This window comes from Hipposideros armiger, unplaced genomic scaffold, assembly GCF_001890085.2.
Source record: "Hipposideros armiger isolate ML-2016 unplaced genomic scaffold, ASM189008v1 scaffold_64, whole genome shotgun sequence".
Lineage (NCBI taxonomy): Eukaryota > Metazoa > Chordata > Mammalia > Chiroptera > Hipposideridae > Hipposideros > Hipposideros armiger.
This window is the reverse complement of record NW_017731414.1, coordinates 1,047,500-1,073,241: the sequence shown is the minus strand read 5'-3', so window position 1 is coordinate 1,073,241 and position 25,742 is coordinate 1,047,500. Positions and strand designations below refer to the sequence as shown.

General features: G+C 58.3%; 3 protein-coding genes across 7 annotated transcripts; 1 reads left to right on the top strand and 2 right to left on the bottom strand.

The window, feature by feature from the left end:
• Nucleotides 1-861: 861 nt before the first annotated feature.
• Nucleotides 862-5,166, bottom strand: GTPBP3 (GTP binding protein 3, mitochondrial). Of its 3 annotated transcripts, none has more exons than XM_019641939.1 (9): nt 4,231-5,165; nt 3,651-3,898; nt 3,461-3,547; nt 3,170-3,372; nt 2,925-2,997; nt 2,714-2,830; nt 2,322-2,487; nt 1,743-2,021; nt 862-1,581 (listed from the first exon to the last, which is right to left on the bottom strand). In XM_019641939.1, exons 1-9 carry the CDS (start codon nt 4,281-4,283, stop codon nt 1,356-1,358), a joined length of 1,452 nt encoding a protein of 483 aa, XP_019497484.1. In that variant the 5' UTR covers nt 4,284-5,165; the 3' UTR covers nt 862-1,355. The 3 variants fall into 3 exon arrangements, with proteins under 3 accessions (XP_019497484.1, XP_019497483.1, XP_019497485.1); XM_019641938.1 differs by having other exon boundaries at nt 2,687-2,830; nt 4,231-5,163; XM_019641940.1 differs by having other exon boundaries at nt 1,493-1,581; nt 1,705-2,021; nt 2,687-2,830; nt 4,231-5,166.
• A 1,027-nt stretch (nt 5,167-6,193) lies between these two features.
• Nucleotides 6,194-18,452, top strand: ANO8 (anoctamin 8). Of its 3 annotated transcripts, XM_019641934.1 has the most exons (19): nt 6,195-6,927; nt 7,690-7,800; nt 7,931-8,063; nt 8,244-8,382; nt 8,460-8,556; nt 9,158-9,274; nt 9,356-9,483; nt 9,581-9,742; nt 10,051-10,203; nt 10,300-10,426; nt 10,534-10,589; nt 10,672-10,746; nt 10,947-11,078; nt 11,526-12,338; nt 12,582-12,773; nt 12,913-13,044; nt 13,125-13,235; nt 13,947-14,625; nt 15,460-18,452. In XM_019641934.1, the coding sequence occupies exons 1-19, from the start codon at nt 6,519-6,521 to the stop codon at nt 15,825-15,827; spliced, it is 4,134 nt and encodes a 1,377-aa protein (XP_019497479.1). In that variant the 5' UTR covers nt 6,195-6,518; the 3' UTR covers nt 15,828-18,452. The 3 variants fall into 3 exon arrangements, with proteins under 3 accessions (XP_019497481.1, XP_019497479.1, XP_019497480.1); XM_019641936.1 differs by lacking the exon at nt 12,913-13,044 and having other exon boundaries at nt 6,194-6,927; XM_019641935.1 differs by lacking the exon at nt 10,947-11,078 and having other exon boundaries at nt 6,196-6,927.
• DDA1 (DET1 and DDB1 associated 1) lies at nt 18,025-25,407 on the bottom strand. The gene is made up of 5 exons (XM_019641937.1): nt 25,074-25,407; nt 20,678-20,758; nt 20,403-20,454; nt 19,484-19,545; nt 18,025-18,704 (listed from the first exon to the last, which is right to left on the bottom strand). Exons 1-5 carry the CDS (start codon nt 25,074-25,076, stop codon nt 18,594-18,596), a joined length of 309 nt encoding a protein of 102 aa, XP_019497482.1. The 5' UTR covers nt 25,077-25,407; the 3' UTR covers nt 18,025-18,593.
• Between the last annotated feature and the right edge of the window lie 335 nt (nt 25,408-25,742).

Below are 25,742 nucleotides of genomic sequence, written 5' to 3'. Positions count from 1 at the left end.
AGCCTGGATCCCTGGCACCCTCAGGGCTGGAGCTCTGATGGACAATCAGGAATCTCCCTTGTTAGGGCATGGCGCCCTCTGCTGGTTCATCACCACTATAGCCGGCCTCCCCATTGGTCTCAGAATCAAAGGCCTCACTATCATCAGGTCCTTCTTCTCCTTGAACTCACCTCCCTCTTCTCTTCCCTTCACTCACTCTGCTCCAGACACACTGACCACCTTGTTCTTCCTTGAACATAATGTGATGCTCCCACCTCAGGACCTTTGCATATGCTGTGCCCTCTGCCTGGGACACTCTCACAAGCCTCCTCCATCTGGTTTCCGCCTTCTCACCATTCAGATGTCAGTACAAATGCCACCTCTGCAGAGCAGCCAGCCAAGTCGCTGACCAGGTCAGGTTTCCTCACTGTAGGTTTGCACAGCAGCCATCAGACCTCACAAAGGCAGGGGTGATGGCTGCTTGTTCCTTTCCACGTCTCCAGCACCCTGAACTTGGCCTGTTGCACAGAAGGCTCACAGTGAACTCAAATTAGAGTTAAACAGGCCTATGTGCAAATCCCAAAGCCAGGAACCTTCAACAACCAATTACTACTCTGAGCTTGTTTCCTCATCTGTAGAACTGTAACAAAATGCCCACTACGTCGTGCTGTTATGAAAATCCAGTAAAATGACATGTACAGTTCTAATCCATAGAAGGTCCTTAACAAATATTCACTGAGTGAGTGAGTGAATGAATGTATCAATGAAGACTAAGTGGAAAGAGAGTAGGGCCCCAGGATTTTGCAAGTCACTTTTAAAATATGAGGCAAAGTTTCGAGATTAATAATAAAAAAGGAATGAGCAATAAACACACAATGTACATAGAAAATACAAGACAAAACATTATTTTACAGGTGCATCCACAAGTATGCAAACACTCAGAGATAAGTTCTAAAAGGATACAGTTAAGCCGTGACCCTGGTGGTAGGGGGAGGGAGATTTCTACAGTTAAACATTTCTGAATCACCTGAGATTTTTATATTCCTTTGGTATTTGCAAAATAAATTAAAAACTATTAAACAAAGACCCCTGAGACCCTCCCATCTCCCTTCCAACCCTCCATTGCTATCCCCTAGTATAAGGAGCTCCAAGGGATCTCTGTTCCGACCACGCCAGGGCCTGAACTCCCAGCAAGTTCCTGCAAGGGAACCTGGCCAGCTAGAGCTTGGTCACCACCAGCAACAGGGAGTTCACTCACTGTTTTGGGGTCAAGTTCTTCCCCAAGGACATAAGAATCTCACTTGGCCTAAGCTGTTCCCAGATGCCTCAAGGCTTCTGGGCATCCACCCAGCCTGGTCTGAGCTTCAGCAGTCCCCTCATTTGCCCACACAGAAGTCCCGAAAGATAATGTCCAGGATCTCCTCGGTGCCCCCTCCACTGGTGAGGTGGGCCAGGTGCCCCCGGGCGACCCGCAGTGCCTCGGCTGCCAGGGATACATCTTTAGCTTGCTTGTAATGGCCAAGGGCGTCCAGGCAGCCCTGGAGGTGATGCTGGTGCCTTGCACGCGTCAGAAGCGGAGGGCCTGTGGACGGATCTCCACATCTGGAAAGGACAAAGAACATGGTCTCTCTTAACCTTTGCAACCACCACTCAAAGGGAGGATGATCATACCCACTCTGCAGATATAGAAACTGAGCCTGTGGGCAGGTATGACTCAACCCTCACTTGAACTTGGGTGGAGGGAGGCTGTAGGGTGGGCTCACATTTCAGCCAGCTCCTTCCTCAGCGCCTCAAGGAGGCCGTCCAGCCCTTCCCCCGTAAGGCAGGACAGCAGCAGGTGCGGGGGCAGGTCAGAACTTGGGTCTGAGCCCCCAGGGGGCAGCAGGTCTGACTTGTTCAGCACCAACAGGAGACGCTGGCTGTTCCCATTGGATGTCCAGGCTCCCCCGGGGTTGACAATCATGTCCAGGAAGTTGCAGCTGGATGGAGAGGCTAGGTCAGAGGCATCCAGCACCGCCAGGATGAGGTCAGCCTGCTCCAGCCTTGGGAATAAGGGAGAACCAACTGAGCAGTGACCCCAGAGTACAGCAATTAAAGGCAGAATGGAGAGTGAGGGGGCCAAACAGAGCACTGGGGACAAAGCAGTGCATGAGGGGCGGGGCAGAGCGTGAGAGATGGGGCAGAACATGTGGGCAGAGGACAAAATCTAAGGGCTCCCTACACAAATCACAGAATCCCCACTCAGTCTTGTGATTCAGAAAGAAAGAAAAATAAATGCAACAGGGAGAAAGGGAGAGGAAGGCCCCCATTTCCTCCTCCCACCGCCCTGTCTGCCCACCCACCTCTCGTGGGCGCGCCGCACACCCTCCTGCTCCACCAGCCCAACGGCCTCCCGCAACCCTGCTGTGTCGCTCAGGAGTGCAGGGAACCCGGCCAGGTCCACAGGGGTCTCCAGCACGTCTCGGGTGGTCCCCGGCTCTGGGGACACGATAGACACAGGCTTCCGGCCTGGAAACGGGGAGAGGGTCAGAGAAAGGAGGGAAGATCAGTAAAGGTGAAGGAGCACCTCCTCCAAGCTCCCGCCCCTGGCTGAACACAGCTTTCTTCCGCCCTAGCCCCTTACCCACATTTGAACAGCTCAGCTCATTCCGCAGTACCTGACCCTGCTCTGGCACTAGGCCCCGCCCCCCGCCCACCTCCCACGCACTGAGCAGGTTCACTAGGCTGCTCTTGCCGGCGTTGGGGGGTCCCGCAACCACCACGTGTGCCCCTAAGCGGAGCCTCTGCCCACGCCTGGCATCTCGAAGATGTGCGCCCAGTGCCACCTCCAGCTCCCGCACTTGGCTGTCAGCTGTGGATGGAGGAAAGCAGAGGAGAGCGAGTGAGGGGTCTTCTAGGGCTGAGATGTCAGATGTCCCTACCCCCCTACCCCCAGGTGGACCCACCTCGCTCCAGGACGCCCTCCTCCAGGTTGTCATCTTCCCCAAAGTCGATATAGGCCTCTACATAGGCCAGAGCCTAGGGGAGGGGTGGTAGGTGCTGTGATCACCCAGGAACCTAGCTCCCCAATTTGCCCAGGTCCAGCCTGACCTAAGGGGCCAGATTGGAGGCTCATAGACCAGAAGCTCTCACGCAGGGGATGGACAGGGTGGGGGTCTCTGAGACAGAGACTGTGCAAATGGAGACTTGCCTTAGTGAGGGTGTCCGCCCAGCCCTGGCAGAGGTGACTCAGTTCCCCGTCCAGCTGCCTCAGGGCCTGCCGCCGCTGTGCCTCAGTTTCCGCATGGATCAGATCCGCCAGCCCCTCCACCTCAGTCAGGCTCAGCTTCCCGTGGGCGAAGGCTCGCCTGGTGAACTCGCCTGCCTCCGCTGGCCGCAGCCCTGGCACACTGCCTGGGGGATGGTCCCAAGTACTGAGCTGTTGGCCCCCACCCAGGCCCGCTGGTAGAGCCATACCTCGAACCCAGGGCTGCAGACTCACCCAGGGCCTGCAGGACGCCACTCACCACGGCCGGGCCTCCGTGCACGTGGAACTCCGCGCAGTCCTCACCCGTGAAACTCTGGGGACCTGGTGTGGCCAGGAGTCAATAGGGCATAGTCTGGGCAAACGCTTGGAGGGTGTCAACTGAGTCGTGGGAGCTACAGGAGGTTCGGGATCTGGAGCCCCTCACCTGGGAACCATAGCACTAGTGCGCGGTCCAACGGCTCCCCGGAGCGGGGGTCGCTGAGCAGGCGCAGGCAGGCCCTGCGAGCCTGGGGCAAGTCCCGGGGCGCCGTGAGGCTTCGCAGGGCGTGGCCGCTGGCGGGGCCGCTGGACCGAATCACAGCGATGCCGCAGCGGCCTTGGCCGGAACTCAGCGCGAAAATGGTGGCCCCGGATCCGGGGACCGGGGTGCTGCTGCCCTGGCGCGTGCACGGTCTGGGACAGGAGCGGAAAGTCAGTGCATTTGGGAGGCTCCGCTGTAGAGTAGCAGTTGGATAAGGGGTTCGATGGTCGGGAAATGACCCTAAGTGGAGGCTCTGCAGCTGGGGAGTGGGCAGACTGGAGGTCCTGAGGCCAGAGGGTGACCGGATTGAGGACTGAGGCAGGTAACCTAGATGTAGGCTCTGGGAATGAAGAGATTGGGGCTTGGAAGAACTAGAAAGGTGGCTGGCTCTGCCGCAGGGAACTGGGCGCCCAGGCCCCAGAGAGAGGGTTTGGGGCCCAAGTAGCGCCCCACGCTGTCACAGCCCTTCCGAGGGTCACCCCACCTGCGAGGCCCACGTGCCGCCCGGGCTACCAGGGTCCAGAGCCCCCGCCACATGGGTTCCCTGCCAGCCGCTCGTCGGAGTACCCTTCACCCGAGGCTTCAAGTCCAAGTAGGATGCCCCGCCTACTCCGCAGCGTGACTGGCAAAGTGCTCAGCGGTTCTCGACTACCATTGGGCCCCCAAAAGACGTACCACCCACCCACTGAAGACCTTCATTTCTATTGGCTGTGTCCAGGGAAAGAGGCAGGGGCCTGCATGCGGGGGGTGCAGTGAAATAGCGTTCCCCGAGGCAACATTAGACCGAATTTTTAGGATCCTAGAGCTGTCGGGATCCGAGTACCGGAAACGAAGAGTAGAAAAAAAAAATGCAGGCACTGGGCGGTGGGAAATAGTGAGGCGAGGGTTCGAGCTAGCCATCCATAGCCTTAGGCGAAGCAAGAGCATTTCAGTGGCTCGGCGGAATGAGTCCCGGAGAACCCATATAGTGGCGCTGGGAAAATCCTGTCCAAACTTCTGCGAAGATGCCTGTTTTCCCGGAACTCTCCAGGTTTTCGCCCCTCTTCAGCTTTCCCTTCCGCTGTTTCCTCGGCCTTGAAAACCTTTCCTGACTTGACAAACTCATCCTCAGGGCCTAGCTCAAGGCCCCCTCCGCCAGAAACCCTTCCTGGAACCCTCAGCACAGCCCTGTCTCCCCTCTGGTCCTCTCTGGCCTAGGCCTGCTCCTGCAAAGCTGAATGTCGTCTGTCTCTGCCCACCCCGCAAAAAAAGGGGAGTCTAGGACATTAGTTTCAGGTTAACCCAGGAGAGAGCTGGATCTAGGCGAAACCAAGCGTTGACAGTGGAATTCCAGGCACAGCTTGGGCGGGGTCTCAGTGGCGCTTTCTCATGGCCAATTCTCTGGTTCTTGGACGGAGCGGGAGGGCTGGCAGGGTACTTGCACTTTGGATTTTTTTTTTTTTTTTTAGCTGAGCCATCCTGCTACCTGTTGGCAGCTCAGCGGCTGCTCAGCTCGGGCTGGACTCGAACCGCTGTTGCTCAGAGCTCAAACTCTTGAGCGAGCTCTTAACCAACTGAGCCACTCGGCCGGCCCTCGTACTTGCACTTTGGGAGGAATTTGTTCGGCGGGCTAGAGTTCTGATCCCCCTCCCCATCCCCACCCCCTACTGCCCTGCTCTGCTCAGCTTTTAAATTTGTAGAACAGGGAGGAACAATGACATTGGCCGTCTCCGAGTTGCTCCATTTGTCACAAGTATACATCAAGAGCCTACTGTGTGCATTCTGAGAACCAGACCAGCCCCCGTCCTGGCTGGGCTCTAATGGAGGAGGCATCTCAGGATGGGCAGGTGTCCAGGTTCCACTTAAAATACAAGATGCCCAGTCAAATGTGAATTTCAGATAAATAATGAATAACTGTTTTGTCCCACATAATATTTGGGACATACTAAAAATTTATTCGTTTGTCTGAAATTTATATTTGTAAAAAATAATATAAACTGAGCCATTTTAAAATGGAGTCGGACGGAGCTGCCATCTCAGAGGAACTGCCTGGCATGTCTTATGCCTCAAACCTCTGAGATGTTAAAACAGGGTGAAACAACCTTTAGACTGGGCCTAAGCAAACTTGTTTCCCAAAGAACTGTTTGCAAAGGTAACAAGAAAGCAGAAATTATGACAACTGGACTGAAAATTTAAAACATTGTTTAGAATTAACATCACTGTTATGTTAACCTGCACCAATAGAAATGCCTTCCTTCTATTGACGTAATTGTTTTTCCCTTTCTTATAAACATCCATTGCCTTTGTTTCCTATTTTTTTTGCAACATTATTTGGGCTTCTGCTCTAATCAGTCCACCCAGCATAGCTGTTTTTATTGATCTCAAATAAATACTTTTTCTCACTTTGAAAAGACTTTTAATTTTTTATTTTTTATTTTTGCTAAGTTGGCAACTCTATCCTATCCGGTCCTCTCTGAGGTTACATGCTGAAGGATGCCAGGTTGAACTGAACAAAGGGGGGGCTGAAAGGTGTCCTTGGCAGTGTCCTAGGGCATATGCTAAGGCCCTGAGGCAGAACCTGCTATAATTATTCACATTTCAGCTGTGGTGGTTGAAGTCGTTGTTACCCAGAATCTTCCCAGACCAGGCCTCCCCTGTTCATGCCTAGTTGTAGTCAAATCACGCCCATATCAGATTCCAAACGCGTCTTTTCAGAGGGGAAACTCAGGCGGGGAATCCGGAACGGGCGGAAACGAGACCCAGAATTCGGCGCGGGCGGGAACAACCTGGGGAATGCGGTGCGGGCGGGTACGAGCACCAGAAAGTGACGTGGGCGGGCGAGAACGAAACCCAGAAAACAATACGGGCGGAGTCGAGAACCCCAGAGCGACGTGCGCAGGGCCAAGCTGGAGACTCGAGGTTCGGCGCGGGCGGGGACGAGAAGCAGCGCTCCGGCACGCGGGGACGGCGGCCCGCGCGGGCGGGTGCGGCCTTTGTCTCCACCTACGGCGCGCTCCGCGGCTGCACCCGCCCCATGCTCCCGCGATCCCTCGGAGCCCCGGCCGCCCGCTGCCCCTGACCTGCCCTGCCCTCACCATGGCCGAAGCCGCCTCTGGCCCCGGGGGCACGTCCCTGGAGGGCGAGCGCGGCAAGAGGCCCCCGCCAGAGGGCGAGCCTGCAGCCCCGGCGTCCGGAGTTCTGGGTAGGTGTGCGGCGACTGGATCTGTCAGGGTTGCAGGTGCCTGGGGTGTTCGCGGCTCTTGGACGAGGAGGGGGTTTGGGGTCAGCCGTCTCCGTCCTGAAGTCCAGCGGAGGGGCCGGCTCCTCCCGACATTGCGGCTACGACCGTGAGAGCGCGGGCGGGAAGGTGCAGCGGGGATGGGGGGGGGGGTCTCAGAGCAGAGACACGGACACGCCCCTCGGAGAACACAGGCTCTAGGTTGAGCCCCGTCACCCCTTGGGCTACCGGATCGCGTCCGGGCAGGGATGCGCTTCAGAGTTCCTCTCCGCAGAGGGTACAGAATCATAGTCCTGGGTTCGAATCCCAGCTTGGCTGTGTGACCTTGGGCGCATGACTTAAAAGCTTTGGGCTTCAGTTTCCCCACCTGTGAAATGGGGGTAAGAACCGCACCCAGCTGTGAGGACGCGCTGACATACTGTGGTGAAGTGCTCAGTGCTGCGAGTGAGCACTTCATCGATTGTGGTTTTGGAGGCGGAGCTGGGCCTCTAGAATGAGTAAGATTTGTAAGGGAGAGCCTGGGGGAAGGGCATGCCTGAAGCAGGGCCCTCTGGTTGCAAGGACATGAAGGAATGGAAACAAACCAAGGCTAGAGCTCACAGGGCCTTGAATGCCAGGCTGAGTGCCCAGGAGTCCTGGCGGGGGTGTGAGCAGGGACAAAGGCTGGAGGTCAAGCTCTCTCCGTCCAGGAGTGGCCTGACCCCGGGTGGCCCACCTGCCCTCCAGATAAACTTTTTGGAAAGCGGCTCCTGCAAGCTGGTCGATACCTGGTGTCCCACAAAGCGTGGATGAAGACTGTGCCCACGGAGAACTGCGACGTGCTGATGACCTTCCCAGGTACCTGTGCCCACCCGCCCAGTGCCCAGACGAGGCTCCCCTGAACTGGGCTCCCCTGAGTGGGAGTCTGACTGTAGGAGGCCTCGGACCCTCCGTGGCAAGAGTCATCAGTCCCTGTGCCCCTTGGCAGATACGACGGATGACCACACGCTGCTGTGGCTGCTGAACCACATCCGCGTGGGCATCCCCGAGCTCATCGTGCAAGTCCGCCACCACCGCCACACGCGTGCCTATGCCTTCTTCGTTACCGCCACGTATGAGAGGTGAGTCTCTGTCCCTGGCCTCTCGCTGAGCTGCCGCGCAGCTCCCCACCCTTCCAAGCACCAATTACGAGGTCCAGCCGCTCTGTGTTTCTCCCAGGCGGCCGCCAGTGGGACCATCCCTAGCTCCAGGATGGTGAACCAGGGTCTCCCCGTGATCCCACCTCTCCTGCCCTCCCACAGCCTACTCCGAGGGGCCGACGAGCTGGGTCTGCGCAAAGCAGTTAAGGCTGAGTTTGGCGGGGGTACCCGTGGCTTCTCCTGCGAAGAGGACTTTATCTATGAAAATGTGGAGAGTGAGCTGCGCTTTTTCACCTCCCAGGTGCGCCAGCTCAGCCCCAATGCATATTCCTAACCCCCAAGCTGCTACTTGCTGTACTCACACCCTGTCCCCTGCAGGAGCGCCAGAGCATCATCCGCTTCTGGCTTCAGAATCTGCGTGCCAAGCAGGGTGAGGCGCTGCACAACGTGCGGTTTCTGGAGGACCAGCCAATTAGTGAGTGAGGCGGGCCCAACCCTCCAATCACATGTGGGGAATTGGGCCTAGATCCAACCAGTCAGGGGCTAGTGAATAGTTGGGCGGGGCCTGGACCAGAGCAATCAATGAACTGAAGGGGCGTGGCCTTAACAAAGGGTGGGGCTTATTCCCCAGGAGGCATATCCAAGAGAACCTTTTCTGGGTCTGGGATAAGGAAGGGGCAGGACCATGGACAGCACTCCATGTATGTTGTGCTGGGCGGCCCTGAGCCTCAGTTTCCCTTCCAGGAAACCAGTTGCTGCAAGTTCACCTTCTGACACCAAATTTGTATCATTCCTCAGACATTCAGAGCAATGAACTGAGGCCAATGGCTTTATTCAAAAACATGGTTCTCTACTTGAACACCACCCTTCTAGTTTTCTTGCACCCGTTCCTACCTGCACCTGTGCCTACACCTCTTAAATTCTGAATGAGAACCAGATATTCCATCTACCCAGAACTCATCCCCTAGGAAAAGCCTCTGTAGGTTTAAGAGCAGACAAAAATTTGTGACTTGGTTTCAGCCAAGGTGGTCTGGCCAGGCACAGGCGAGGGGTCACCCATTCTTGTTCCCCACCAGTCCCTGAGCTGGCAGCCCGTGGGATTATCCAGCAAGTGTTTCCGGTCCACGAGCAGCGCATCTTGAACCGCCTCATGAAGTCATGGGTGCAGGCTGTGTGTGAAAACCAGCCTCTAGGTGCGTGCAGCCTGGGCCAGGGGTGCGTAGGGGTCTCAGGAGGCAGACAGGGCTGACCAGAAACCCCTGTACCCCTGGCAGACGAGATCTGTGACTACTTCGGTGTGAAGATTGCCATGTATTTTGCCTGGCTGGGCTTCTACACATCGGCAATGGTGTACCCAGCTGTCTTCGGCTCTGTACTCTATACATTCACAGAGGCTGATCAGGTGCTGGGTGTGGGCCGGGCAGGGGCTGGGTTGCTGGAGACACCCTCTCCCCCGGGCCAGCCTGGCCAACAGCTGAGACCTCCTCCACCATTCCCAGACAAGCCGGGATGTATCCTGTGTGGTCTTTGCCCTGTTCAACGTGGTCTGGTCGACGCTATTCTTGGAGGAGTGGAAACGGAGAGGGGCAGAGCTAGCCTACAAGTGGGGGACGCTGGACTCACCCGGGGAAGCCGTGGAAGAACCACGACCCCAGTTCAGGGTCAGTAAGGGGATGCTGAGTCCAAAGACTCTGAGAATGTGGGTGGAGGCAGGGATGAAAGACAGGAGGTGTGAAACCAAGCTGCAGTATCAAAAAGGGTGTGTGTGTGTGGCGGGGGGTGGCTCCTGCAGTCTCAGAGGAGAGGGTGGGAAATTGGATTTGAGAGACCGGGAAGGGTGCACCAGGTGGGGGCACTGTGCAAGCAAAGGCATAGTGGAAGGAAATTGACTTCAGAGGATTGGGAAGGTTGTGTGGGGCAGGGGCAGCCCCTCAGCCTCATGCTGGGCCCGGCCCCTGCCCTCTGCCAGGGCGTGCGACGCATCAGCCCTGTGACGAGGGCCGAGGAATTCTACTATCCACCCTGGAAGCGGCTATTCTTCCAGCTGTTTGTGAGTGTTCCCTTGTGTCTCACCTGCCTGGCCTGCGTGTTTCTGCTCATGCTCGGCTGCTTCCAGCTGCAGGTGACCTCCGGCCCCCAGCCCTGGCCCCAGCCCTGACCTTGCAACCACCTGCCTAGGTCCAGCCTGAGGTGACCTGTGAACTCCCTGCCCCTGCAGGAGCTGGTGCTGAGTGTGAAAGGGCTGCCCCGTCTTGCCCGTTTCCTGCCCAAGGTTGTGCTGGCCCTGTTGGTCAGTGTAAGCGCAGAGGGCTATAAGAAGCTTGCTGTCTGGCTCAACGACATGGGTATGCCCTTTAGGGGAGGATCTTTACTGCCCAGCCCCTGGGGAGGGAGATCCCCAGTGCCCATGGGAAGCCTGGGCTGCACCCTCACTCACTCCCTTGGCCCCCAGAAAATTACCGGCTGGAAAGCGCCTATGAGAAGCACCTCATCATCAAGGTCGTCTTGGTGAGTGGCAGCAAGCAGGTGGGGCACAGTGGGGACTTCTGGGGATGGGACGGCAGGGTGAACGCCCACCTGCTTCCCTCAGTTTCAGTTCGTCAATTCCTACCTGAGCCTCTTCTACATTGGCTTCTACCTCAAGGACATGGAGCGCCTGAAAGAGGTGAGACCCTGACCTGAGGCAGTGCTCCCCATGGCAGCCAGTGGGGGGCCACGCCTGGCCCAAGGGGTCCACGGGCTCTCCAGCCTCTCCCCCCCCTCCTCCATCCTTTTCTCCTCTCTGTCCGTCCGTCCATCTGTGTGTCCTCTCTCTGCCTGTCACCCCCCATTTGTCCGTCCACCTGTCCGTCGGTCCCTTCACAGCTCCTGCTCGTCCTGTCCCTGTCCCAGAGCCTCGAGCGGCAGCTTCGGGCGGTGCTGGTCCCGCTCGCGGCCCTGCGTTTCCGCCTGCTCCTCCTCTCCCTCCGGGGCCTCCTGCGCCTGGCCCGGGCCAAAGTATGGGCAGGTGGCGAGCCCAAGGGGCTTCGCTGGGGCGGGCAATGTGACTATGCTGGGGGCTTCACGCCAAGCCGAGGGTGCATGCTATGAAGGGCTGGGACTCCACTGGTGGGATTCAGATGGCAGGGGCCCCTCAAGGCCCCAGGCACTGGCTGAGTTCGTGGGCAGTGCTGCAAGCAGGGCAGCCCCAAGCCTGCAGCAAGGTTGGCTAGGAGTGCTGTGGCTGGCTAGGCTGTGGTTGGTGGCAGGTGAACGGTGGTAGAAGCAGAGGCTGGGGACTCTGTTCACGGACGTCCAAGAGGGAGTAGGTAGGAATTGGATTCAGAGTGAGTGTCTGGAAATGTGCTCTGGGAGGGCAGATGCCCCCTCCTAGCATCCTGTACTGGTGCCCAGGGCCCCGCCTGCCCCCCACGTGGCCTCTTTCCACCCCCTTCCTGCCCCCAGATGCTGGCCACTCTGCTGATCACCCGCCAGTTCCTCCAGAACGTTCGCGAGGTCCTGCAGCCACACCTGTACCGGAGGCTGGGCCGTGGCGAGCTTGGCCTGCAGGCCGCCTGGGAGCTGGCCCGGGCCCTGCTTGGCCTGCTCAGCCTCCGGCACCCTGCACCCCACCGCCTTGAACCCCAGGCCGAAGAGGGTGGTGGCAGCGGTAGTGGAGGGAGCCGCAGGTGTCTCAGCGGGGGCTGCGGGGCACCTGAGGAGGAGGAGGAGGCTACAGTAGAGCAGCGGCCAGCAGGGGAAGGAGGGGAGATGGGGGACAGGCTGCGGGGAGGCAAGGAGGAAGAAGAGGAGGAGGAGGAGGAGGAGGACGAGGAGGAGGAGGATGAGGAAGAGGGTGAAGAGGGTGGCCTCCTGGACTATGGGCTCCGTCTGAAGAAGGTCAGCTTCGCTGAGCGGGGGGCTGGGCGACACCGGCCTGGCCCAAGCCCGGAAGCCCTCCTGGAAGAGGGTAGCCCCACAATGGTGGAGAAGGGGCTGGAGCCTGGTGTGTTCACGCTGGCAGAGGAGGACGATGAGGTGGAGGGGGCTCCTGGCAGCCCTGAGCGGGAGCCCCCAGCTGTCCTACTCCGCCGGGCCGGGGGTGAGGGCCGTGACCAGGGGCCATACGGGGGGCCAGAGCCAGAGCCTGGCTCAGGTGACTCGACCCGGAGGCAGCAGCGGCGACAGAACCGGTCCTCTTGGATTGACCCGCCCGAGGAGGAGCACTCACCCCAGCTCACCCAGGCTGAGCTTGAAAGCTGTATGAAGAAGTATGAGGTAAGGCGGGTGTCTGAGGATGGAGGCAGGGCCCTCAGAGGGGCAGGTGCACAGTGTGATGATGGAGGTGTGGGTAATAACGGTGGGGCCCTTGATGTGGTCAGGAGCCTACCAGAGGGAGAGGCTTTGGGTCCATTTGGGATAATCTAAGGGAGGTGGGCTTGACAGAGGAAGGCACTCTTAAGGGGGAGGTGTCCTGGTCTGAGGGAGGACCCGAGGCCACACCTAGGTACATGTCCGCAGGACACGTTCCAGGACTACCAGGAGATGTTCGTGCAGTTTGGCTATGTCGTGCTCTTCTCGTCCGCCTTCCCCCTGGCTGCACTGTGCGCCCTGATCAACAACCTCATTGAGATCCGCAGTGATGCCCTCAAGCTGTGCACAGGGCTGCAGCGGCCCTTCGGGCAGCGGGTTGAAAGCATCGGCCAGTGGCAGGTGTGGGAGGGACAAGGGCTCCAAGCTGAGAAGCACAGGGAGACAGGGTGCACTGGGGAGGAGCCTGAGGCCCAGGGAGGAGCCTGAGGCCCAGGGAGGAGGGCTGACCCCGCCTGAGCCCCACCATGTCCTCTTGCAGAAGGTGATGGAGGCCATGGGTGTCCTGGCAATCGTAGTGAACTGCTATCTCATTGGCCAGTGCGGGCAGCTGCAGCGCCTCTTCCCCTGGCTCAGCCCTGAGGCAGCCATCGTGTCCGTGGTGGTGCTCGAGGTGGGGCTGGCGGCTGTGCTGGGGAGCCGGGCCGTGAGCAGGTATCCCTGAGCCTGCAGCCTCCTCCTTTGTCACCTCAGCACTTCGCTCTGCTTCTCAAGTACCTTATCCACGTGGCCATCCCTGACATCCCAGGCTGGGTAGCTGAGGAAATGGCTAAGCTTGAGTACCAGCGCCGGGAGGCCTTCAAGGTACGTGGGATGGGGCTGGGTTCAGTTCACACCTCCACTCACTGGGCCACCTCCTCCACCTGACTGGTGGCCATGGCCTTAGCCAAATAGGCCCAGTCCCTTCCAGAACCCCAGAGACATCCAGCACCAGGCTGGCTGGCACTCTGGACATTCAGTCACCGCCAGCTTCCCAGCAGCATCCCATTCAAGGTCAGGGACATGACTAATGCTTCCTAGAAGCCCAGCCTTTGCTGCATTCCTCAGAAAGCTTCAGGGTGGGTCAACAAGCTCATGGGCTCCAACCCGCGGAGCTCTCCATGGTGATGGAAATGTCCTGTGTCTGCACTGCCCGTGTAGCCCCTCACAACAGGTAGCCAATGCACACTTGAATTGGCATTGACAAAGCTACATGTGGCTACTAGACTGGTCAGTATGGACTCTGGTCTATGCCAGTCACTGCTCTGTCTCTCACCGGTTCTCCAGAAAACAGGGAACTGCTAAGGCTCAATATTTCTTTATACTCTTCCAATTCCTAAGATGATGTCTGGCCTGTGGCGTGAGACAGAGTTGGTGGCCAGTAAACATTTGTTTTGTTCTTAATTCTCAGAAAGCACCGGCATGGGCATAGGGATGCAGTTGATGCCCAATAAGTGTTTCGATCTCTCTCCACTTCCACAGAGAGCTCACACACCCTCTCTTCCCAGTCCCAGTAATAGCCTGTTCTGCCCACAGAGACATGAGCGCCAGGCCCAGCACCGCTTCCAGCAGCAGCAGCGGCGACGGCGGGAAGAGGAGGAACGCCAGCGCCACGCAGAGCACCATGCCCGGCGGGAGCGCGACACAAGCGGCCGGGAGGAGGCGCGAGCTGAGGGCTCTGGGCTGGACCCCACTGCCCCTGATAAGGCTTCAGCCAAGACCAAAGGCAGTGGGGCAGGTGGCCACGGGCCGGAGCGGCCCAAGCGCCCAGGGTCTCTACTGGCACCCAACAATGTCATGAAGCTGAAGCAGATCATCCCACTACAGGGCAAGTTCCTGTCGTCAGGGGCTGCGTCCTCCCTGGCAGGCACGGGGCCCAGCCCCGCCACCCGGCTGCCCCCGGCCCAGTCGCCCACAGGCAGTGACACCCGCCTGCCCGCCTTCCTCAGCTTCAAGTTCCTCAAATCGCCAGAGACTCGGCGAGACCCCGAACGCAGCCACTCACCACCCAAGGCCTTCCACGCCGGCAAGCTCTTCCCCTTTGGCGGGGCCCGGGCTGAGACCGGGGCCAATGGGGCGGGCGGGCAGGCCCGGCTGGATGGGACTCCCGGCGGTGGCAGTGGCAGCGGCAGTGGCCGGTCTCAGTGCAGTGGGCCGGTGGATGAGGCTGCAGCTGAGGAGCCGGACGTCCCCCGGCCTGAAGAGGAAGGCTCAGGTCACAAGCTTTAACTCGGGGGTGGGGACTCTGGGCCGGGCTTTGGGGGTATGGTGGGGTGGGCAGGTCTGGAGGGAGGGGCTGAAGGGGATAGAGGAGGCCCAGTCTCTGGTTTTGGTTGGGGACCTGGGTCCGTGGTACTTGAAGCCTCTCAGTCAAAGTCTGCTCAATCTCTCCAGGACCCTCGAGATCCTGGAGCCCCGTGCCTCACCCTCCTCACCCTGGGGAGGGATGCCAAAGCCCCCTGTCCCGGTGCCCTCCCAGGGCACCCTGCCCATCAAGCTCTGGTGCCAGCAGAGATGAGGGAGGCCCCTTCACCACCTGGCCCAGCCTCTCTTGCCCCTATGAGACCCACACCCAGCTCACTCTGGGGGGACTGGACCCCCCGGTCTCTATGCAAGTCCCCACCCTGCCGTCTAGTGTTGGAGGAGGCCTTCCTGAGGCTGGGGCTGCCCAACTAGGGAGCATGGGGTGCCCGGCCTCAGGCTGCACCCACAAATTTGTGCTGAACAGAGGTGCAGGCCTCACCCCCAGTCTCTCCCACCTCACTGGTCCCAACCCTAGCCAAGGGTCCAGCTGCCCATTACCAGGGAGCCCAAGAGGTGGCAGCTGCAAGACCAGGGACTTACGTTTGAAATCAAAGGGACTTCCTCAGACTGGCCTCTTCCCGGAGCGGGAAGGGTGCAGTGCCTAGGCAGGGGATGCACCCCAACACTGATTAGAAGCAATAAGGCCCTGATGTGCCTGGAAGCCGGGAGGGAGCGTGGGCAGGGTCCCAAGCGGGACCCGGCGGCAGGGCGGCATCCCCCGGAACGGCCCCTCTCGCCTCCGCAGGGACAGCGCTGGCCCACGCGGGCGCCCCTGCCCTTCACACCCACCGCAGCCGGAGCCCCGCGCCATCAACACCAACGCCGCTGCCCCGGCCCCCGACGCCGCCCACCGGCTGCTGGCAGTGGGACGGGCCATGGGGCTGCGGGGGTGAGGGTGCCGCCCCCCGCCAGGCCCCCACCGCCAACACCGAGTGCCCACCCTGTGCCCTGGCCGGGCCCCCACCTGCCCCCCAGCCCCTGCCGGGGGACACCAGCTTCTACAGCCTCGCGCCTCCGCCGCTACCGCCTTCCTCCGAGCCTCCGGCGCCCTCGCCCAGCCCCAGCCCCAGCCCCAGCCCCCAGGCCGTTTGCTGGCCCAGCGGCTGGCACTAGCTCCGCCCGGCCTCCTGCCTTCCTGTTCACATGCAATAGCAGCCTAGGACGGGCGGCCGCCACCCAGGAAATGCTTTGACCCCTCGGCCCCCAGTATTGGCTGCCCCCTCCAAAGGGCAAAGGCCCGGGCATCCCTATCTGCCGTTTTCCTTTTGACTGGATGGGGGAAATGAAAGGAAACACCCCCAAAAAAACAACAGAAAACAGAATAATCGATTATTTATTTGTTTTTAATTTATTTTGTCATATTTTTGTAAAACGGCAGAAATGCAATAAAAAGTATATTTCAACAGTGCCCGGGGATGGAGCAGTGGAATTGGGGCTCAGAAGGCCCAGTGACTTGAGGTTGGTGCTGGCTCTTGGGGCCTAGTGGGCCTAGGGTGAGTGCCCCTCCAGTCCTGTGACCTTGGTGCCTCCTCCTAAAAACTGGGTCTCCAGGCCATGGAAAACAGATTGCGGCCTCTGAGACGGCCCAGATTTGGGGACCAACTCCAGGCATGGGGCCCCTGGGAGGAGCAGCAGAGCCTCAGGCCTTGTCTTCAACCTCCTAGACAAAGGAAGAAATCTCAAAGTGCTGAAGGAACTCGGCAGTTTGGGTGCCAGGCCTGGGAGTCAGCTTCCGCCCTGCAGGGTGACACAGTCCTCTCAGGTGCATTTTCTGGCACATCTGCCTCCCAGGCTGCCATCTGAGGAGCCAGGGGCCATAGGAAGAACTTAAAAGTATGAAAATCGAAAGGCACCTTGTGCCTGAGTTGGAAAGTTGAGGGAATATTCCAGAGATCCCCTGACAGATGGGGTGGTGGTGGCGCATGGCTAAGATGCCCCACTGTGGGATGGTTGTCAGACCAGTCACTGGGTCTCATCCCTGGGTGATCAGGAACGGATGGGGCTCTCCATACCTCAAATGTGTCCACATCCAAAGTCTCAGAGCCCGACGGGGCCCTGTCCCAGGGCTGGAGTAGTCAGTGTCAGGAAGGGGCACTGAGAGGGGGGGGGGGACTGTGAAAGAAATCGGGTTCACTGAAGGCAGGAGAGCAGCCTGTGCAAAGGCACAGAGGTGTGGAAAGGCAGAGTTAGGTGTTTGGGAGAGCAGAGGAGTTAGGGGGGCCCCGAGGGCAGGAGTGAGTGGAGGCCAGCTTCGGGGCCTGCACCCGAGACCACAGGGAAGTCTGGGTTGGGCATGGCTGTGGGACCCCTACCCACCAACACCATGGATAGCATTGGCAGGATGCAAAGGGGCTGGGGAGGTGAGTGCAGGTACTGCCTGCTCTTGCTCTGCCCTGTGGCTTTGGAGCTGAATTCCCGCCAACTTCTCAGTTACTAACCATCAGCAATGCCAAGTGCCTGCCCAGGGTCAGACCAGCCCCTGGGACGGGATTCCAAGCAAGTCTGAGAGCCTCAGCATAACCACAGTCAAGCCTGCCTTTTCCTGAGCACCTGCCTTGTCACCACAGGGACCCAACATTGCACCCATTGCATGGCTACCACCTGAACTGGGAGGTGAAGCCTCTGGCCCCATAACACAGCTGAATGGCCTAGCCTGGAACCTTCTACCATGGGAGGCGCTGGGCAACCCAAACCTGAGCAGTCTGGCTCAGGAAGGGCCCTTCACAGGGATAATCTAGGGCAGGCACCCCCTCCAGCTCCATGGTCCAATCCCTCACCACCCTCAGCTCTGACACGGCAGCCCCTGCTCAGGGCAGCCCCAACTAGGGAGCTTGGGGTGCTCAGAGAGCAGCAGTACTCCCTTGGGCCCTGGGCCCAGTGCTCAGGGCCTTGAACCTTCTGCCTGGAGCCTGAACACCCCCTATGTCCCGCCGCACTCCGTGCCTCCTCTTGGAACCGGGGGCATGAAGCCAGGCCACCTGGGCTGTCTCCAGCGGCCTGCGGACATGCCGCCATGCTCGCCAATGTCCTGGGCGTGGCGTCCACCACAGCGCTGTTGTTGGTGGTGTCAACCATCTCTTGGGGGCATCATGATCCTCGGGGACACTTGACAGGTGAGGCAAAAGGGTGGGTCCAGGCAGGTCTTAGCTCTGAGCTAGGTGGCCACAACAGGCCCCCAAGAGAATCCAGCTGCTCCTGGGGCCCCAGCAATTGGGGGGCCCCTCTTGGCTCCTCTTGGTGATGATGGGACAACTTTCAGTGGCTCCATCCTCTGGGGCTGAGGCATGTGGAGCAAAGACTCAAAGTCAAATAGGAAAGATCCTTTTATTGGGGTGGACACGGAGCACGAACAAGTCCATGATAAAATGACTTAAGAGAAAGATCCAGAAGGGCCGACTTCTCTCTCCCATTGGTGCCAGCTCAGAACAAGGTCTGAGCACAGAATAGGTCTCAGTGGAACGCGAGTCAAGGCCAAGTCTTTAAGGCCAGACTGATGAGTGGGAACGGGGAGAAGGGTCCCACCCCTGCCGCCCAGCCGAAGCATGGCCTGTCTCTAGACCCTCGCAGACACACTCTGGTTCTCCGGAGGACTGGGGGGGTAGAAGGAGGGGATCTGGAGGGAGGTGATAACAATGTTGTTTTTTAAGAAGCATCTACCAACATCACACTACTGGGTCTGACGTCCCCTTTAACCATCGCTCGGTACATTTTACAGCATAAATAAAGACTCAAGGAAAATAAATACATCGGCTCCTGTGAGGATGGAAGTGGTGTGCATGGTAGGGTGTGGGTGGGCCGGCGGGGTGGGCGGGGTGCTTACACACGGCAGGTGGGTGAGGAGCAGACAAGACAGGAGGCACCTATGGGGGAGTGTGAGTTTTAAGTGTCCTCGTGCATGTCTGGGCTGTCGGTCCGTGCAACCTTGCGGGGTGGCGCTGAGCTCTCGCCCTCGAGGTCCACTTGTTCCTGGTCTCTCTTCTTGGCAGCATTCTGGGGGCAGGAGAAGGAAAGGGGCCATTAAGTCTTCACTTGGGTGAGCTCCCAAATCCTATTGCAAGGGTCGCAGAGCTGGGCCGGGAGTGGCGCAGTGAACTCAGATTCCCTGGCTGGACAGCCCTTCCCACCACCTAGTCACAGTCCCCAGGGGCTGTGGGCCTGTGACAGACACTGCAAGAAGTCACTGCAGCTCACTATGACCCACACAGAGCCCCAAATGCTCAGAGGAGTGATGTACCCTGCCAGAGAACAAAGGGCCCTCATGAGCCTCCAAGGAAACCTATACATTGCCACAGAAGAGGCAAGTGGCTCAGGTCTGGGAAAAGCTCCTTTCCCCACTGGTGGGAATCAAGGCCTGTGGGGCTGGGGAGGGGGCCAGCATGGGCCAGAGGCTCGGGGTATTCTGAGCAGTCACTTTATTACGGGTCCTCCTCCAACCTTGACCAGAAGAGGCTGCTGTCAGATGTTCAATGTTAGGTGAAAAAAACAAACTGACCACATTGTAAAGCACCTCGGGGGTGCTCAGGCTTTGGTACAACTGGTCAATACCCTGCCCATCAGTGAGCACCAGAGTCCTGTAGCCTCTGCACAGCCATTCCCGCCTCTGGAACACTATTCCTTCTCCTGGATTGCCTGGTGAACTCCTATTCAGCCTTCAACACCCCACTCAAACCCCTGGTCTCCCAGCCATCCATGTTCTTCCCCCATTCAGAGACCCCCATGCTGGGCACTGTATACCCCGATTCCCAGCATCCGAACCCCACATGCCTTACCTTTTTGTCCCATTGTTGATGTAGGTAGCGCAAAAGAATGTTTGTTTTTTCTGTCACAATGACTAAGTAGGGAAGAGGAAAGACAAAGTTGTAGGAAGAAGCTGCAGGGAGCCAGCTGCAAGCGGCCCAGACGCCAACCTGGCCCGCACTGCCCTTCTCAGGACAGTGTTCACTCCTCCTTGGCCTCCAGGCCATCTCTGCCTTGAGTGGCCTTTCTGGGACTCAAGTCACCACCTCAACCCAGATTTCAGGAAGCCCGGCGTTTTCCCTTCTGAGCCCACGACCACCACCAGGAGCCCAAGCCAGCTGCTTTGAGGTCCCTGCTTCTTAGAAAGACTGAATCTACTGCCACATGTGGGTTTCTACCCAGGGGCGGGGGACAAGCCCCGGCACACAGGATCATGACTGTGTTTTCCCAGGCCAACCAGGAACAGAGATCCAGACAGCTGTGCCCCAGTAACCACAGAAGCCATCCAGCAGAATTCATGTGGATTCTTTTTCATGGTTAAAATAAAACACCATGGCCACAGTAAACAACCTCCCACTCTGCATGCTTCGGGCCTTTCCCTGTAGGTCTCTCCACCCAGAAAATCCTGCTGCCCACCCCAGGCTGGGCTAGGTCCCCGCTCCATAGTACTTGTCTCGGGGTCTGTGGCATGGAGCTGGCAGGGGACACCTAACTTGATGCAAGGTTACAGGGAGGGGGCCAGTGAGCAGCAGACCAGGGCCAACTGGGGCCCGTGGGGCTGGATGTGGATGCCAGCATGTGGGGATGAGAAGGGTCACGTAGAAAGCCAGGCTTCCCACTGCTGCCAAGGTCTGGGAGCTGACCGGTGTGTCCCACGGGTCACTTCCTGCACCACCCTCTGGCCCTCCCCTTTGATAGCCAGGACGGGACAGAGTGACAGAGGCCACTTACTCTGTTCGGATGGGTACTCCCGCGTGGGCAGGTAGACTGAGGGGCGTCGATTCTGCAGGAGGGTCAGGAAGAGGTGGGTTAGGAGTGCAGGATGACTGGGGTCCCCTCACCAGTGGACTCAGTACCCACCCTCCAACGTAGATTGGAAGATGCTCGAAGATCTTGGGTGGGGCTAGGCTTGAATATGAATCCTTGTTCCCAGCAAGAGGCTGATCTGGGATGCACATTACCCCCAGCCTCCTTCCCCCACGAGTGCCCTTAACCTGCACACTCACCGAGGCTTTACACACGGAGTCAGCATGAAATCGACTAAAATTGCTTTTGTTGTAGACGGGCAGTCCTTTCAAAAAATCTGCCTAAAAGGGAAGATAAGGTAAATTAGAAACCCAGTAGGGATTAGCCCTGGAGCACCTGTGATGGTGGGCGGGGCTTCAGGCAACTTCCGGTTCCTTCTCTCATTTTCCAGAATACATGCTTGAGCTGGCCACCTTATATGTGCGCTGTTATGACCAGAAAAAAAAGTAAACAACCCCAAGGGAAAAGCACATTCTCCCTTGGGGTCATCACAACAGTCCTGTAACCCAGCAAGAGGTGGGGAAACTGAGACTTAGAGAGCACAGGCCACTTGTTTAAAGTCACACCATGAACAAGCAGCAGGGAGAGAAGTCAGATCAGACCAGGCTGTCCAACTGCAGAACTGCCATCGATGCTTGTTGAATATTAAACTCCCTGTCTTGTCTCTGTTCATCTACTTTTAACAGAGACCTGGATAGAGAAAGGCTTGTCCACCCTAAGAAACCCTGAGGGCCAGCATGACAATAAACATGGGTGGAGAGGAGCAGCCTGGGTGAAGGGGACAGGATGGCTGGGACATGGGGCTGCCTAGACACAGTACTGGGAGTGCAGGGTCTACTGAGCCTCCGAATTCCAAGAAAACTCAGAAATCCAAGTTTAATATATCAGTTTTCTCGAGTTGGCTGGGCTTTTCATAAAGTGCTGTGTGGACCAGGGTCAGCTCAGGGGCTGCTCCTAGGGTCCCCACACCCAGTGGTTGCCCCATGAGGGGAGAAGGCCTCCCAGGGTGTGGGCCAGAGGCCGAGAGGGAGCAGGCTGCTCCTCCCTGCCACCCACTGCCTGGGACAGGGGCTCAGTGCCAGAGGTCTCAGGTCCACAAGGTGCCCAGGAACCAGCAACAGAATTCACTCACAGCCTGACTCTTGGAAAGTCCTTTGTCCCTGACACTCTGCTGTCAGCTGGGCGAGCAAGTGCAAGGGCTGTGGAGCAGGAGAACCCTGATTCAGGGCGGAGGGTTGGAGGGCAGGGTGCAAGTCTCAGTCACAAGATGGGGAAATAAAGGCCAACAGGAGATGTGTCCACCTCAGGAAACTGAGGCACAAAAGCCTAGGAATGCAAGGGGAGGGATAAAGGCCTAGAGCTGGGGGCAGGAAGTGATTTCCCAGCAAAGCATGAGTTCGACACTGTTGTCAGGCCTGGAGTGGGAAAGCCGGGGAAAGGTTCCCCACGTAGCCTATTCTGGGCCGGAGGCTTCCCAATCTTGAGTCACCCTCTCATAAAAATGGGGAAACTGAGGCAGAATGGTCACATAGCACTCATCTGAAGTCACCCAGCCCCAACAAGAAAACGGTCTAAACTAAGGTTTGCGTCCAACCTCAGAGGCCAAGCTCCTACTACGGGACATGCTAGCACCTGTTACCCTGTCTGAAATCCAAGGGCTCAGAGCCCCTGCAGGCTACATTAACGCCCCTTCAGAGCAGAGGCGGGGTGGGGGGAGGGGTGCGGGGAGATGGAGTCCATCCCCATGCCTGAGCCTGGTCACTGCACCCATGGGGAAGCCGCTCTTCAGGTGATCTGCCACCACCCTGTGGGGCAGGCGGGAGCAGGTGTCTTCACCTCTGGGGTAGCCCTAGTGAGACCTCGGTGAGATGGGCCAACCAGGGATGTTGTAATGTGGACAGGCCTTCTGCTTCTGCCCAGGGTGACCTACTGCTTCGAAGCCAGCTCAAAGTCCCACAACCTTACCTCCTAGGACCCCTGCCCCAGCTCAGCCCCAGACAATGGGGCCAGCTTCATACAGCCAGCCAGGCTTTCTCGGGTCTCTACTATGTAGCAGGACCATGCCAGGCACCAGAACACTCAGGGACCAGGGGGGTCGGGAGGCAGAGGGCACAGCAGACCTGCTCTTGGCCCCAAGAGCATCCAGAATAGGGAACACAGGTGTGGATCAAAGAGCTGCACAGTGAATGCAAAGTGGCCCTGAGGACAGGGTGCCCTGAGATACTGTGAGGCCCAGGACAGTGGGGGAACATCTGCTGGTCTGGGGGGTTAGAGAGGGTTGCCGAGAGGCAATTATGAGACCTGAAGCATGAGGAGGGGTCCCTGTTCCAGCTCAAAGTCCTCCACAGTTCTCGCTGGGCTTGGTCCCTGCTCGCCTCCTCTCATACACACCTTCAGCCCATACTGTGCCACCATCCCGGAATGTTCCTCCTTTCTCCATGTGGGAAACACCTGCTAATCTCTCCATCCAGTTCAACAACCTCCCCACCCCAGCCATATCCCTTTCCACACACCTTGGAGGCCTCTACCAGAGCTGGTCATCATGTCCACCTCCCTCACTGGCACATCCCTGAGGGCAAGACAGGGCTAATTCCACCATGGGCCCTGATGGGGCTCACACAGAGTGAGATGTTTGGGAGCCTCAGACCTGCATTCAATCCTGGCTGGGCCCCTCCCTGGCTGTGTAACCTCCCAGCCCAGCCACCTCTCTGGTGAACCAGGAGTCATGACAGGGCCCCCTCCCAGGATTGTTCTGAGTCTCAATGAGGTAACACAGGGAAAGAGCTTTGCAGAGCTCCTTGGAAGGTAGCTGTTAGCATCAACACGTTTGTGCTGAATAAATGAATGAAAACAGGGTTCAGCCTATACTTCCTGTCAGCTAAGCAGAAAAACAAGGCCTCAGACACAGGGAGAAATCCTCTCCTCAGCCAGACAAATCCTAGCCACAGCTGGGCCCAGAAGTCATCCACTGCCTCAGCAAACACTCACTGAACATCTGTGTGCCAGTCCCCTTTCAGTCAGCCCACCAGTGAACCAGCCAAAGCAAGAGGAGGAAAAGAAGGGGTGTGCCAAGAGAGGAGAGACACTGGGGCCTCCCACAGTCACACAGGGGCCCTCTGAAGTGATGCTCACAGGAGGAAGAGCACTCTAAGCAGAAGGAGCAGCAGGTCCAAAAAAGGTCAGTGTGGCTGGAGCAGAGGAAGGGGTGCAGATGAGGTCACAGAGGTGGGCTGGGTCCTTGGGGGGTGGGGGGGAAGTTGGGGATTCATCTGGGTTACAAGAAGAAGCCCTTGGAGTGTTTTATAAATGAGCAAGTATTATAATCTGATTTACATCTTTAAAAGCTCCCTCTGGTTCCGGGTGAACAACAAACTGACAGGGGAACAGGACAGAGGCAAGGAGACCAGGGAGGCTGGTGCAGGAGTCTAGGCAGAAGGTGGCAGTGCCTAGACCAGGGTGGGGACCTATGCTGGATTTAGGATGCGTTCTGGAGGCAGACCCAACAGAACCCTCTTATGGACTGGGCGTGGAAGATGAGGTTGCAGTGACGAATCAAAGACAACACCCAGGCTGGAGACCCGCACTCTAAGAGCCCACTTTCCCATCTCCTTCCTGACCAGAAATCTTCTGCCTATTTCCCACCACATTCCAAGGACTGTGATTTGCGGTCTGGGACCAGGGACATGGGGTTCTGACTTGTCTGGACAAAAGCTTCCATCACCCATCAGCCTTGGGAATGCCAAATAATGGGAGGTGGCGGAGGCTTCAACCCACTTATGCTGGGTCCCTGTCCCACTTTACAGGTGGGGGGACCAAACCACAAACAATCACCACACCCAAATCTCTGAATGAGCAAGTGGCCCAAAGGGGATTTTTAACCTCCCAACGTGACATTATCTCCATTTCAAGATGAGGAGACAGGTGGGAGAGGATGTCACCGGCCCAGAGTAACCCAGTTCATCTGTCCAGTGTTCACTGTCCTAAACCCTTTACCACGTCAGTTCCCTAAATTGTCACAACCTTATGAGGTCCGGACGATTACTACACCTGGGGCTCAGAAAGATGAAGTTGCTCTCTCTTAGGAACTAGTGGGAACCCGGAATGGTGGGCGTGGAGTCAGGGCTCTCGGGGACCGGACAGTCTGAGATGTCGCACTTCCTTTGGCAGCGACAAAGCCTCGCATGTCACGATGTCAAGACCCCTCCCCCGCCCCGAAGCCTAGACCGGCCTCCCAAACCCTCCTGAACTGGAGAGACTCAGGTCTGGCGCGCCCACTACGGAGCCTCAGCTGGGGGTCTTGGGGGACCCCGTCCTCAACCCAGGCGATTTCCGGGGGAGTCGCGACCCGGAAATGAATGAGTTGTCAGACCATGGAATCCTAGGTGGGGTCAGGGGTTGGAGGAGCCGGGGCGGGGTCAGCAGGAAGCTCACAGCAGGGCCAGGGAGCCGAAGGTCATAGGTCAGAGCGAGGGGCGGGGTCGGGCCTGTGGATGCCGGGCAGAGAGGCGGGGGTCTCGGGGATTACTGGAGATGGGTGGGCCCGCGGCGCCATTTTGTCGAGCAGAGGGGGATTACGGGCCCGGCGACCGCACTTACCATCTTCTGTTTCCTCCGTCGCCGCCTCAGCTACCGCCTCAGCCACCGCCGCCGCAACCACAGCCGCCTTCTTAGCCGCCGCCGCACAGTAACTTCCAGCCACGGTACAGCGCACCCTGACGGCGCCGCCACCCTCCCGTCATTGGTCCGCGCTGTAGCCCCGCCCCAGGATATGCGGGTTCTGCGAACTCCCACTGGCCAGATCCAGATAAGTCACGCTCCCATTGGCCGCCACGCCTCCTCCTCCGTGGTTAAGTTTGGTTGAGAGAGCAAAACTCCGCCCTGGATTTGGATAGGGAGGCGAAACCCGGAAGTGGGCGGAGGCCGCGCCCGGGAAGCCTCTTGGAATTTGTAGTCCCCAGCTCCCGGAGGCGCTGCAGATCCTTCTGTTATAGTTTGCTACCGATGTTTGTTTTTTTTTAAGATTTTTATTGGGGAATTGGGGGAAGGGGAACAGAAGGTGCTATGCTTTTGTTCTTCAGTCTAGTTGTGGAGGACGTTGCTTCACCGGCCCAAGTTGGCACCATCATTGCGCTCTTCCCGGGTGAGGCAGATTAGTCGCCGGCTTCTGGACGGCCGCTCACTGCAGCTGATGGCCGCTCACGCTGGCTGCTGGCCGCTCACGCTGGCTGCTGGCTACACACGGTAGCCCATGGCAACCCACTGCCA